We start from the raw sequence: 14,276 nt of genomic DNA on the forward strand, positions 1-14,276 counted from the left end.
GCATCTTGACCAGCTGTGTCATGGTGATTTAACAGTTGTTCCGGCACTGAATGGAAAGCCCTGCAACGGGTGAAGAAAACCGCCCAGTACATCATCGGCATCCAGCTCCCCTCCATGAAGGACCTCCAGTGCAAGCAATGCCTGAAAGCACATACAGCATAACGGGAGACTCCTCCCACACCAATCATAGACTGTTTACCCTGCTCCCGTCTTGAAGAAGGTAGAGAAGCTTCCACTCCCACCCAAGAATGAGGAACATCTTCTTCACCACAGCTTCCTCTCCACTGAACTCTTAACACTCAACACTACCGCTAGTCTTAACCCAATCCTGTACACAACCATGGACTATGTAGCCAGCCCCCCTTCATAGTAATTTAAACGTGCTGCATGTGTGTGCGTATATACCTAAAAACTACACCACACTGTATTACTATTCATACAAAACTGTATCTATGTACATTTTTACAAGTATTTATTTCCCACATGTAGCTGTCTCTAGCATATTGTACTATTTTTCACTTTCAGATTAGATGCCAAACACTATTTCGTTCTCAGTACTCATACTTTGTGCAAAAGGAGCAGCACTGAATTGAGCTGAATCCAATATGCACAGGGCTGTCATTTCATTAACTCGTTGCCTCAAATTACTTTGTAAGATCAGTTGATAAGATTTATACTCCAGTGATACCAATATTTTGACCATGACCTTAAAAATATTTTCCCACGTCACACTCTTGATAGTCAGTTACATTATTCCATCTCTTATCAGGACATATCTTAAAGTATATATATATACATGATATTCCTGAATCACTGCGATAATGAGAATACGAAAGTCGGTGGTCCATCTATATAAAAGGAGTCAGCCGTCCTACAACTGTATACTTCACTTGAAAGTCTGGTAAGAAGTTTTTGAGAGCTGAGCAGATATGATGAGGTGGGCTGTTGTTCTCTGTGCCCTGATCGCACTCTCCGAGTGCCTGCACAAGTAAGTCTATTTCTTTTTTCATTAGCAATGTGAAAAAGAAATTTTGGCTAATTCGTTTTCTTGGATGTAGCCTGCAATACTAATTTTAGATCAAAGAACTTTCACATTGTAATTCCAAGTATGCTTGACCAACGACGTGACATAAATGCACAATCATCATCAAAGATTGCATCAAATAATGGTAGCTTGAATCCTGAGAATGTTCTCAGTCATCATTCTAAGTCGTCCTGTTTCGGTTACAAACTCAAACTGCAGCATAATGCAACTGTAGGTCTATAGCTTGTTCTGTCAACAAATTTCCTACTTCTCATTTGTTGGTTTGTAACCAGTAGGCATGTCCTCTTTGTCACAGGATCCCGCTGATTAAGGGTAAGAGTGCCAGGGAGCGTCTGGAGGAGTTGGGTCTATGGGAAGAATACAGGCTAAAGCACCACTACAACCCTTTTGCCAAGTTTGATTCAAAGCTTGCTGTTGCCAGCGAGCCCATGACCAATGATGCTGATGTGAGTCTAAATTTCTTCTTTCCTACCATCCCTTCATCTGATGGTGTTATAACCTGCAAAAGATTTACTGTTAAATGTTTTTCCATTGGTTTTTAAAATTATATGCAGTCCTCAGGATTAACTGGTCGTGAGAAAACTGGGTATGTTCTGTTTTTCTCATCTTCCAGCTTTCTTACTACGGTGAGATCTCCATTGGCACCCCTGGCCAAGCTTTCAGTGTGATCATGGATACTGGGTCCTCCAACCTGTGGGTCCCATCTGTCTACTGTTCCAGTCCAGCTTGCAGTACGTGTGCTTTCCATCATATTTTATACATTTGGCCGATGTTTTCATCCACAGTGACACATAATTGTGAAGGCAGGGTCAGACAATCCCTTTGTTTTCATGCATCTTTGTCCAGCAGTTAGCTAGAAATGGACACACAGTGACCACAATGAAGATGGCCTCTTTGCATGTTCTGTTTTCAGCCAATCACAGGAAGTATAACCCAGGCTCGTCCTCCAGTTTCAAATGGGATGGGAGAAGCCTCTCTATCCAATATGGAACTGGTAGCATGACTGGTGTTCTCGGATATGACACGGTGGAGGTGAGAGTTGGTGAATAGCGAAAATTCAAAGCTGGTTAGATCACTTCAGCTATAGTTTTTAGTTATTACTGAATACATGTGCTATTTTTAAGAAATAGTTTGAGACGTAACTGTGTGTCTTTCCCTAGGTTGCTGGCATTGCGGACAAAAACCAAATCTTTGGACTGAGCAAGACTGAAGCCGACTTCATGCAACACATGGTAGCTGATGGTATTCTGGGGTTGGCCTACCCCAGCATTGCCGCCTCTGATGCCACCCCAGTCTTTGATAATATGATGAGCCAGGGTTTGCTGGATCAAGATCTTTTCTCTGTCTACCTGACCGGGTAGGAATCTGAGATATTATTTAAACAATTAAGAAAATATATATATATATATATATATATATATATATATATATATATATATATATTAAATATATTAAATATATACTATATATATATATATACAGACACACACAGTGAACCTACTTGTTTATTGTTCCCCAGCAATTCTCAGGAGGGTAGTGTACTGATATTGGGTGGATATGAAACAACCTACTACACTGGTTCAGTTGTCTGGATTCCCCTGTCCTCTACGAGCTACTGGCAGATTAGCATGGAAAGGTAAACCAATTTTACTCCTCCGACTACTACATGGTCCAGACTCTCTTCTCTCCGTAAACATGCCCACATATTGTGTATACTTCATCAGCATATCTGTATAAAAGTCTCTTTCCTCACTTAATATTCCATTGTAAACAAAGGAATGCTCCATTTCGCTCATGTTTCCATTGTAGTGTTACCATCAACGGAAATACTGTGGCTTGTAGTGGTGGCTGTCAGGCAATTGTGGACACTGGTACCTCCCTGATCGCCGGTCCCTCCGCCGATATTGCAAACATCAATCAGTGGGTTGGAGCCACTGTGAACAATGGAGACGTAAGATTGTCGATCGTCTTGTTCTTCAACATCAAGAACTTAAATTCAGATCCACTAATAAGAGTGACAAATAGTAAAGGTGGTATTATATTCATGTGCCTGTTCAAGATCAAAGCAAAGCACCTATTAATTATTTGGTTTTGAATTATATATATATCCTTGGAGTCTTTATAAACCTGTCAACAATGACAACTTGACACTGCGTATAGATCTGCGATTCTGCATTTGTGCATATTAAAATAATTATATAGCATTCTGAGAGGTTCTTTCTTTTTTCCAGGCTGTTGTGGACTGTAACAACATCCAAAGCATGCCTGTGTTGAGCTTCAATATCAATGGATACTCCTTCACCCTCCCACCTTCTGCCTATGTCAGTCAGGTGAGTACCATGGCCGTGAAATAAAAAGCCAAGATTGTTTAAAAAAACAAAAATGAACAGTTTGCCTTAAAAAAAATATATAACTGAAAATGATTGCAAAAGGTTTCATTTATAAGAAGTTTAGTTTGTTTAACATTTTCTTTTTTCCAGTCACAATATTACGGTTGCCGCACTGGTTTTAGTGGAGGCGATTCAAATCTCTGGATCCTGGGCGATGTTTTCATCAGAGAGTACTACTCTGTCTTTGACAGAACCAATAACATGGTGGGTCTGGCTAAATCTGTTTAATCGTGTTAAAATGTGATCTGTAACATAAGCCAACGTATATATACATTGTATATAATACATAATGTATATAATACAAGGTGTACATACTACCTTGTGAAATGAGTGAAATAAAAATTATTTTAGAATTATATGTTTTGCGAACTTCTGTTTTGTTCCCCTTTTCATGTTATTGATGCCGAAACCACAGATAACACCAAACAATCCACGGACTCTATTAAAAAAAATCATTTTATTCGTATTGCACATTTTCAAAGTTAAACACGGTGACAGATCAAAGTGCTACAAAAATGACTGATCAAAGTATAGAGATACTGAACAATAAAAACAATATGATCAAAACCCAGTATTAATTTAACAAATACTAAATATCGTCTATTTAACTGTGAAAGACATTGTAAAGATGTGATTTGTGAGCACAGTAAGAAATTTCCAACATTCCAAGTAATAAAGTCCAATGTACAATGTACTCTCTAAGGAGAGGGATTCTAAAGTTTTAGCCTAATTCTCAAAAGGCGATATAGTAATAAAAAATAGGCTACAGATGCACATTTTACAAATTTAAAATATTGTATTACGTACCTGTACATAACCTGTAACGAAAAAAAAAAAACTATTGTTTTAAAATAGCGTGTACCCACTTGGTGAGCGGTTTAAAACTCATGGAACTGCCAATAGCCACGTTAGCGAACTAGGGCTCGCAGTACTTCTCTGGATAGCTGGAGACCACAAGGATCTGGGTCCTTGACTCCCAAAACCAATTCGCGTCCCACCCACTCTGCCGACCGATGGCAGCTAATGCTTTACGATTTGGTTACGTCACGATGATGACCTCAAGTGTGTAGGTTCTAGGATGTAGAAACATACCCACACTTCCCCTCGCTACAGAACCTAGCAGTAGGCAGGGAGACGCCCCTACTCCAGAGAAAGCACTTGAGTATCGTAATATTGGAACAGATCCAGAGTAGGCAATTATAATACTGGACAAATCAACACTATATTTATTATAATAACTAAAATTGCGAGTCCAGAATAAACAAAAAACTGTTTTCAGTAAGAACACACTTAATTTTCACTTGCCCTCAGATATGTACACTGCGTGAGCGCTCAAGCGAACTATAAGTGAGACAGAAGCACCATAAAATACACAGCGTTCGTTCTGTTAGGTTCAAATTAAACATTAAAGTACAACAACCGCATTATACACAGAGACAACCATATCAAACACCAATGGGGATTTGTTATACCAACCCACAGAAAAGGAAGTCCTCCGTCCTGGCAAAACATTTCCAATCCAAAAGAAAAAAGTACTATTAAAAATAAAATATGAGAAAAAAAATTACTCGGTTCAGTTCGACTAACAAGTGCCGCCAAGTGGTAGAGAAAAAAACCTTTCAAAAACATTTCAGTTCACTCGACACAAAAAGCAGATAGCAGTTTCCTGTAGGAACGGATCCACTCACCTCAGGTTTCCATCTCGACACAAACATACGTGACATACAGCCTTCTGGCCGTAGTGCTGAGGAGCCTCAGGTTAGCAAGGAATAATGGAGTCTCTCACATCAGCGAATCAATCGGCAAAGGCGCGGCATCTAAACTCCATATTACACTCCCTTGCATTCACAAGCACTAGCTCCAAGAACTCGGGGGTAACCGTCATGTGCATTTTACACTCGCTCTCACTGGTTTCTATGATTAAACGAGGCAGCTCGTTCATCCACTTATTCCTTTAACTTCCACCATTGCAAACACCTGGGCACCACGCCCTCTCCAGCTTTCATTCGGTTATTTCTTTTGTAAATCCCGCCCTTCTCTACCCCCACTATTCTAGATGCTGGTTGGACTATGCAAAGGAAGAAGTATTTTTGCTCCACCACACACTTACCAACCGTTTCTATAATTAATCAGCGAACAAAAAACAACTGAATCCACAGATACTAGGCTTCTAGTGTAATAATTAGCCAATTTCATTGGTCATTACTGCGGGCAGTTAATTCTGATGAATATTTTGACTAAGCTTATCACATGTATTTCTTAAAAATGTTTTGATATACAAATTAATTATTTGTCACTGTAATCTTTTTATTTTTATATTTTTTTGTGTGTTTTTGCGCTGCCACGCATTCCCCTGTAACAAGCAGTGTACGCACGCTGTTCGCGTGCATATGTAGACATGTTGAAAATGCACCTTTTGAATGAGAAGGGTCCAGTAGCTGACGCCTGTAGAGTGGAGCTCCACCGGAAATACGTCACCTCCACAGGAAACACTTTATGTCCTTAAGGATCACGTGTTTGCCAGACTTAAAGACTACGTTTGCCAAAGGTTGAATGTGTTGTAAATGGGACATACAGAACAGTCAATTCAGATGAGCCTCTCCCTGGTATCAGCACTGCATGGACGTGCTGTTGTCCGGAGCCTGTGCCAGCAGCACCCAGTGCTGGGGACACTCTACTGCCTGGCTCTACTGGGCACAGGCCTGTGGGCTCTGGGCCGGCTCTGCGCCGTCCTGCTACTGCGCTCCTACAGGACTGTGCAGACTGAGCTGTACCGGCCCGCCTTCGAGCCCCAGGATTACGAAATGGTAGAGTTCTTCATCAAGAGGCTCAAGCTCTGGATAGGTCTCAGTAAATCTAAGGAGGTACTTCACTCACCTAATGCAATTCCTACATATGCTAGTATCTAAAGCTCTCAGTGCATGGTAATAGTAAGAAATAACTGTAGGAAAAAGTGTGTATGGAAGTTTGATTCTCTTTTCCAGTTCAGACACAAAGTGAAGTTTAAAAGGATGGTTTCTGCACCCTCCAGATCTTCCCAGGGATCCCAATTTTCTGATCTTGAAGTCCACAGCCCCACCAGGTCCTGCTTGCCTTCAGCTTTATCCCAAGTCTCTGAGGACTCCATCATTTCAGAAAGCTACGACGTCCAATGCTATCTGGATCGGCTGCTCCCAGCTGCCAACAGCCTACTGACACGGTTTGAGCGGGTCAACCACGTAACTGGTGACCTACATGTGACTGAGCAGAAGCTGCTGAGGACCTGGACCAGGATTTCTCTGAAATGGCAGCAACGGGACAACCGGAGGAGAAGCCCGAGAAGAGGATCGGCTTCACCGTGTATTCCGCGAGTGGTTCCCCAGTGTCCCTCTGTCCTTCACAGTCCTCACCCCCCACCATCCACTGCTCCTGCTTTGGCCTCCTGCCACACACCTCCTGCTTTCTCCAGTTTGGCTCAGTCTTGCCAGGCACTGCAAGCATGCAGTGTACCGAGTGCTGCACCTGCAAATGACAACATACTGATTCACCGGGTTTCCGGCATGGATTCTGGGTTCAGACCGGTTCTGGGGGACCGTGCTTGGCATTTGGGCACTGCCCACTCATCTGACATTGGGCAAAGGCCCCTCCAGGCCCCAAACAGCCTCCAGGCCCGACCTAAAAGCGAAGAGAGCAAGAGGAGGTTTCTCTATGACCAAGTCCCAGTGAAAAGAAGAGCTTGGCAACCTGAGGAACCTGAAATGTGGACGTGTGAAACCTACTGGCATAACCTCCATGACGACAGTTAGTAATAGATCCAAAAGATTGTTTTAGTAATAGAGGGTAAAGGAAAACAAGTAGAAGGAAATGCAGCAGAGATTTGAAATGCTTGGATTGTCTAAATGCTCCCTCATCACAACACTATGGTCACAAAATAATGATGACCCAGTAATAATTTGTAGTGTTTGATATAGGTATGGATGCAGCAATAGTTTCACCTCATCTAGGAGGAAACATACCATGATAAAAAATATTTATGCTGAATCATTTGTCTCCATATATCCAGCGTGCCATTTGGTATCCCAAGGTGAACTAGAATCAAATGCACATGCTGTCCTCCCTTTACTATTTAAATAATACGGGTAAGAAAACAAATTAATCAGTGCTATATGGAGCAGGAAACAATGGAACACGTGTATAATGTGAGATAAGGACAGGCGGAGACTGATAGCACTAAAAAGATTTGTTTTAACAAACACTCAGGTATATGCAAGTGTGCTAAATGATTGACAACTTTGGCATGTGAAAAATTTCTCAGTCCAAAATGTGTCCTAGAAACCTAATTTTAAAATTCACGCATTTTTCAATACTAATTCTTGCAATAAAGAAACCGAATAAGGTAAATACAGTAAAACCTCGGATTGCGAGCATAATTCGTTCCGGAAACGTACTCGTAATCCAAAGCACTCGTTTTTCAAAGCGAATTTTCCCATTAAAAATAATGGAAACTCAGATGATTCGTTCCACAATCGAAAAATATTCATATAAAAATTATTAATAGAAAATATAAAGTAAAAATACATGAAACAAATTAACCTGCACTTTACCTTTGAAAAGAATCGTGGATGGTGTGAGGGAGACGAGGGAGAAGAGGAGGGTTGTTTTGTAGGACGACTTTCACTATAATAGAATCACTGCTATCTGTTGGCTCACTGGAATCTTTTTCTTTTTATGCAACTTTAACAAGGAACCTATTGAATAACAGCTTATTTTGCCTCCTTTTCAATTTCGCAGAAATGTAGAATTGCATTGTCGTCAAACAGAATTGTCTCTCACACTGCTACGCCCTTATTCGGGTGGTGCTTTTCTACTAAATTTTGACTATACGAATGAGGCATGCCGACTGAGACCGAGCATGGGAGACGATTATCCTCAATCCCACAGCGAAAGAGAGAGAGAAGAACCATCGGCTCAGTTGTGATCACGTGATGTTAGGCAGACAAAGCATATACGTAATACTTGTATTGCAAGACCTCACTCGTTTATCAAGTTAAAATTTATTTTTTAATTTTGCTTGTCTTGCAAAACACTTGCAAACCAAGTTACTCGCAATCCGAGGTTTCACTGTATAATATTTGAGTAAAGTTTGCCAATATATTATTATTTGCCAACAATACATTTGCCATGACCCACATCACACCGCTAGTCTTCACCCAATCCTGCACACAACAATGGATTATGTAGCCAGCCCCCCACTTCATAGTAATTTAAATGTGCTATGTGTGTGTGTGTGCATGTATGCACAAACATACAACATGTATACATACACATAGATAGATAGATAGATAGATAGATAGATAGATAGATAGATAGATAGATAGATAGATAGTACAGCAGAGGCGTATGTCATTTTTCTGCAATCACAGATGCTATATATACTCATTATTTATACTGCACTGTCTATAGCACTGTATATGTCTATATTTTTCCAAGTATTTATTTACCACACATGTATATATCCTATATTAAATTGAATCCAGCTTACACAGTGCTGTTATTTCATTGCCCTATTTTCTTAAATTCCTTTGCAAGCTCAGCAGATAATATGATTTATACTCTAGCGATACCAGTATTTTGACCATGACCGTACAAGCCCTTAAAATATTTTCTGATATCACACCTTTGTTAATTACATTATTAAATCTCTTATCAAGACATATCTTACAGTTTCTATATATTCCAGTATCGCTGCGATAATGAGAATGTGATAATCGGTGGTCCATCTATATAAAAGGAGTCAGCCGTCCTACAACTGTATACTTCACTTGAAAGTCTGGTAAGAAGTTTTTGAGAGCTGAGCAGATATGATGAGGTGGGCTGTTGTTCTCTGTGCCCTGATCGCACTCTCCGAGTGCCTGCACAAGTAAGTCTACTTCTTTTTTCATTAGCAATGTGAAAACGAAATTTTAGCTTATTCGTTTTCTTGGATGTAGCCTGCAATGCTAATTTTAGATCAAAGAACTTTCACATTGTAATTCCAAGTATGCTTGACCAACGACGTGACATAAATGCACCATCATCATCAAAGCTTGTATCAAATAATGGTAGTTTGAATCCTGAGAATGTTCTCAGTTATCATTCTAAGTCGTCCTGTTTCGGTTACAAACTCAACCTGCAGCATAATGCAACTGTAGGTCTATAGCTTGTTCTGTCAACAAATTCCCTACTTCTCATTTGTTGGTTTGTAACCAGTAGGCATGTCCTCTTTGTCACAGGATCCCCCTGATTAAGGGTAAGAGTGCCAGGGAGCGTCTGGAGGAGTTGGGCCTATGGGAAGAATACAGGCTAAAGCACCACTACAACCCTTTTGCCAAGTTTGATTCAAAGCTTGCTGTTGCCAGCGAGCCCATGACCAATGATGCTGATGTGAGTCTAAATTTCTTCTTTTCTACCATCCCTTCATCTGATGGTGTTATAACCTGCAAAAGATTTACTGTTAAATGTTTTTCCATTGCTTCTTAAAATTATATGCAGTCCTCAGGATTAACTGGTCGTGAGAAAACTGGGTATGTTCTGTTTTTCTCATCTTCCAGCTTTCTTACTACGGTGAGATCTCCATTGGCACCCCTGGCCAAGCTTTCAGTGTGATCATGGATACTGGGTCCTCCAACCTGTGGGTCCCATCTGTCTACTGTTCCAGTCCGGCTTGCAGTACGTGTGCTTTCCATCATATTTTATACATTTGGCCGATGTTTTCATCCACAGTGACACACAATTGTGAAGGCAGGGTCAGACAATCCCTTTGTTTTCATGCATCTTTGTCCAGCAGTTAGCTAGAAATGGACACAGTGACCACAATGAAGATGGCCTCATTGCATGTTATCTGTTTTCAGCCAATCACAGGAAGTATAACCCAGGCTCGTCCTCCAGTTTCAAATGGGATGGGAGAAGCCTCTCTATCCAATATGGAACTGGTAGCATGACTGGTGTTCTCGGATATGACACGGTGGAGGTGAGAATTGGTGAATAGCGAAAATTCAAAGCTGGTTAGATCACTTCAGCTATAGTTTTTAGTTATTACTGAATACATGTGCTATTTTTAAGAAATAGTTTGAGACGTAACTGTGTGTCTTTCCCTAGGTTGCTGGCATTGCGGACAAAAACCAAATCTTTGGACTGAGCAAGACTGAAGCCGACTTCATGCAACACATGGTAGCTGATGGTATTCTGGGGTTGGCCTACCCCAGCATTGCCGCCTCTGATGCCACCCCAGTCTTTGATAATATGATGAGCCAGGGTTTGCTGGATCAAGATCTTTTCTCTGTCTACCTGACCGGGTAGGAATCTGAGATATTATTAATTATTATTATTATATATATATATATATATATATATATATATATATATATATATATATATATATATATATATATATATATATATATATATATATATACAGACACACACAGTGAACCTACTTGTTTATTGTTCCCCAGCAATTCTCAGGAGGGTAGTGTACTGATATTGGGTGGATATGAAACAACCTACTACACTGGCTCAGTTGTCTGGATTCCCCTGTCCTCTACGAGCTACTGGCAGATTAGCATGGAAAGGTAAACCAATTTTACTCCTCCGACTACTACATGGTCCAGACTCTCTTCTCTCCGTAAACACGCCCATATATTGTGTATACTTCATCAGCATATCTGTATAAAAGTCTCTTTCCTCACTTAATATTCCATTGTAAACAAAGGAATGCTCCATTTCGCTCATGTTTCCATTGTAGTGTTACCATCAACGGAAATACTGTGGCTTGTAGTGGTGGCTGTCAGGCAATTGTGGACACTGGTACCTCCCTGATCGCCGGTCCCTCCGCCGATATTGCAAACATCAATAAGTGGGTTGGAGCCACTGTGAACAATGGAGACGTAAGATTGTCGATCGTCTTGTTTTCCGACATCAAGAACTGAAATGCAGATCCACTAATAAGAGTGACAAAGAGTAAAGGTGGTATTATATTCATGTGCCTGTTCAAGATCAAAGCAAAGCACCTATTAATTATTTGGTTTTGAATTTTATATAAATCCTTGGAGTCTTTATAAACCTTCTATGTGAACAATGACAATTGAGAATTGCTGCAAATAGATCTGCGATTCATCATTTGTGCATATTAAAATAATTATATAGCATTCTGAGAGCTTCTTTCTTTTTTCCAGGCTGTTGTGGACTGTAACAACATCCAAAGCATGCCTGTGTTGAGCTTCAATATCAATGGATACTCCTTCACCCTCCCACCTTCTGCCTATGTCCGTCAGGTGAGTACCGTTGTTGACAAAAAAGAGGCAGGGTAGTATTGTTAAAAAGCTGAAATGTGATTAGGAAAGCTTTCATTTGTAAGAAGTTTAGTTTGTTTAACTAACATTTTCTTTTTTCCAGTCACAATATTACGGTTGCCGCACTGGTTTTAGTGGAGGTGATTCAAATCTCTGGATCCTGGGCGATGTTTTCATCAGAGAGTACTACTCTGTCTTTGACAGAACCAATAACATGGTGGGTCTGGCTAAATCTGTTTAATCATGGGAAAATGTGATATGTAACATAAGCCAATGTAAAGGTGTATATACTACCTTGTGAAATGATTATGAATGAAATAAAAATGATTAAAGCATTAGATGTTTTGTGAACATCTGTTTTTTTTCATTTTATTGATGTTATAATGCTCCACTACACTAATATTTTCTTGATGCAAATTCAGATTGTTTTGCACAAAAACACAAAGCAAAAAACTATCATGTAAGAGTAGCTATTTTCCTCAGCTATATATAACCTAAATAATCACAGTAGAAACTCAACTAAAATCCATTTTAACCAGTGTCGCTGCCACATGTTTATATACTGTTGAGTAACGTCCTTGTGGGTTTTAAAATATACAACTTTAGTTATTGTTCCATTTTTATGCGAGGAAAACAAGATGAAGTGATGAAAAAACTTCAGAACAGGAGAGAAAATGGCAATATGTCATGTTTTTTTCAGAAAAAGAGAAATTATGAAATTAATGGAGCCACCAACTGTAAAAATGCAATTGAAAGGCTACTCTATGTGCAACCTATAACGTAATTCAGATACTTACATTTGTGATACTCTAGGCATATTTATCTACATGTGTATCCCTAGTGTTTATTACATTTTAAATAAACGTACTGCACAAATTAAACTTAAGGAAAAAATATTCTTGTCAATAATAATCTAACTCATTAGCCCATATGTCTTAACCTTACATGATAAAATTTGCAAATGACTCATGCATTAATAGTTATTTCAAACTATTCCCATATTCTCCAACTATTTCCACAATCCATCCATCCATCCATTTTCCAAACCGCTTATCCTACTGGGTCGCGGGGGGTCCGGAGCCTATCCTGGAAGCAATGGGCACGGGGCAGGGAACAACCCAGGATTGGGGGCCAGCCCATCGCAGGGCACACTCACACACCATCCACTCACACATGCACACCTATGGGCAATTTAGCAACTCCAGTTAGCCTCAGCATGTTTTTGGACTGTGGGAGGAAACCAGAGTACCCGGAGGAAACCCCACGACGACATGGGGAGAACATGCAAACTCCACACACATATAACCCAGGCGGAGACTCAAACCCGGGTCCCAGAGGTGTGAGGCAACAGTGCTAACCACTGCATCACCATGCCACCTATTTCCACAATCCTCATCACTATATTGCTTGAATCCTGAGCCTCTTGAAAACACACAGATGACAAAGAGGGTTAGGAGAAGGGGACAGGTAGTGCAATCCAGAAGTTAGCCCTGCTAGCAGGACCACCCATACATCTTGGTTGAGCTCATCATAAAATGGCTACATAAAATGATGGGTCAGGTACAGTCATACGAAAGTGATATGCATGATCGAGAAGAATCCAGAAGTATCAGGCCATAGCAGAAGAATGTGGAATGCCACCTCTTCAGCAGGGAGGAAGCCTAACGTATAGCAGGAGATGGAAAGGTATTGGCTAGATAGAGATGGCTTTATCTCCAAACATAGCATAGGATATGGAATGAAGCCTCTTTATCAAGGATGAGCTGTCCAACTGCAGACTGCAGGCACATGTGGGGATACCTACAGTATAAGTATTAGCCTAAGGGCTATGCAGTCTGAGTTTTCCTGGCAGACAACATGGCTGGCTCTGCGTGACTATGAGTTGTTCTAAATGCTGTTGGTATGCATGTACAAAACAGCAGTTAGAACTATCCAGCCTTCTAAGAGAAAGTGGATAAAGTGCTGCAAAGGATGCACCTTGGAGAATCTCTGATCCTTCAGGGTGATGTCAATGTTGATGTGTGCAATTATAGACAGACATCGAGGGGCATGACTGGGAAGAATTATCCCTCAGATCTAAACTTCAATAGTAAAGTATAACTGGCCTAGAGCTGGGCAATAGAATGGAAATTACTGCGATATAATTTTCCTCGATATGAATATGACAAATGCTTGATAAAAGTTCAATATGATTTAAGACCCCAGGTGTTGCTTTGCATCAAAGTGAAATAATATCACTTTCTTTGTGACTGCTTGACAGGACCGGCAACGGAGAAGAAGCACAAACACAGCCATACAATATAAACAGGGGATTTATTCAAAAAATAAGAGAATAAAATAAGGCAGGCAGGCAGAAAATAAACACACAATCAAAACAGTAGGGCAACTGACTGGGGCATCAGGTAAGCCCAAACCCATCCAATAACGGTAATGCAGCAATATCTAAAACAAAAGCCCATAGTAAAATTCAGTACGCGAGAAATCCACAGAGCGATAATGACAATAATAACCCACAGAGAATTTCAAAATGCT

General features: G+C 40.3%; 2 protein-coding genes across 3 annotated transcripts; both read left to right on the forward strand.

Annotated features, from left to right (window-relative positions):
• The first annotated feature begins 929 nt into the window (after positions 1–929).
• Positions 930–3,663, forward strand: LOC125742856 (pepsin A-like). Of its 2 annotated transcripts, none has more exons than XM_049015257.1 (9): positions 930–988; positions 1,341–1,491; positions 1,659–1,776; positions 1,959–2,077; positions 2,206–2,402; positions 2,565–2,681; positions 2,855–2,996; positions 3,277–3,384; positions 3,538–3,663. In XM_049015257.1, the coding sequence occupies exons 1-9, from the start codon at positions 930–932 to the stop codon at positions 3,661–3,663; spliced, it is 1,137 nt and encodes a 378-aa protein (XP_048871214.1). The 2 variants fall into 2 exon arrangements, with proteins under 2 accessions (XP_048871214.1, XP_048871213.1); XM_049015256.1 differs by having other exon boundaries at positions 3,277–3,375; positions 3,526–3,663.
• A 5,388-nt stretch (positions 3,664–9,051) lies between these two features.
• On the forward strand, positions 9,052–11,985 carry LOC125742342 (pepsin A-like). The gene is made up of 9 exons (XM_049014260.1): positions 9,052–9,057; positions 9,667–9,837; positions 10,005–10,122; positions 10,305–10,423; positions 10,552–10,748; positions 10,908–11,024; positions 11,198–11,339; positions 11,628–11,726; positions 11,848–11,985. The coding sequence occupies exons 1-9, from the start codon at positions 9,052–9,054 to the stop codon at positions 11,983–11,985; spliced, it is 1,107 nt and encodes a 368-aa protein (XP_048870217.1).
• The last annotated feature ends 2,291 nt before the right edge of the window (positions 11,986–14,276 follow it).

Source organism: Brienomyrus brachyistius, chromosome 5 (genome assembly GCF_023856365.1).
Source record: "Brienomyrus brachyistius isolate T26 chromosome 5, BBRACH_0.4, whole genome shotgun sequence".
NCBI classification, from domain to species: domain Eukaryota; kingdom Metazoa; phylum Chordata; class Actinopteri; order Osteoglossiformes; family Mormyridae; genus Brienomyrus; species Brienomyrus brachyistius.

Bases quoted from the DNA above. Each gene is read 5' to 3' on its own strand.
- LOC125742856 (XM_049015256.1), top strand. From the start codon at position 930: ATGATGAGGTGGGCTGTTGTTCTCTGTGCCCTGATCGCACTCTCCGAG. The intron at 989-1,340 runs GTAAGTCTATTT...TCTTTGTCACAG, and splicing joins CTCTCCGAGTGCCTGCACAA to GATCCCGCTGATTAAGGGTA. The intron at 2,682-2,854 runs GTAAACCAATTT...TTTCCATTGTAG, and splicing joins TGGCAGATTAGCATGGAAAG to TGTTACCATCAACGGAAATA.
- LOC125742342 (XM_049014260.1), top strand. The intron at 10,749-10,907 runs GTAGGAATCTGA...ATTGTTCCCCAG, and splicing joins TTCTCTGTCTACCTGACCGG to CAATTCTCAGGAGGGTAGTG. The intron at 11,025-11,197 runs GTAAACCAATTT...TTTCCATTGTAG, and splicing joins TGGCAGATTAGCATGGAAAG to TGTTACCATCAACGGAAATA.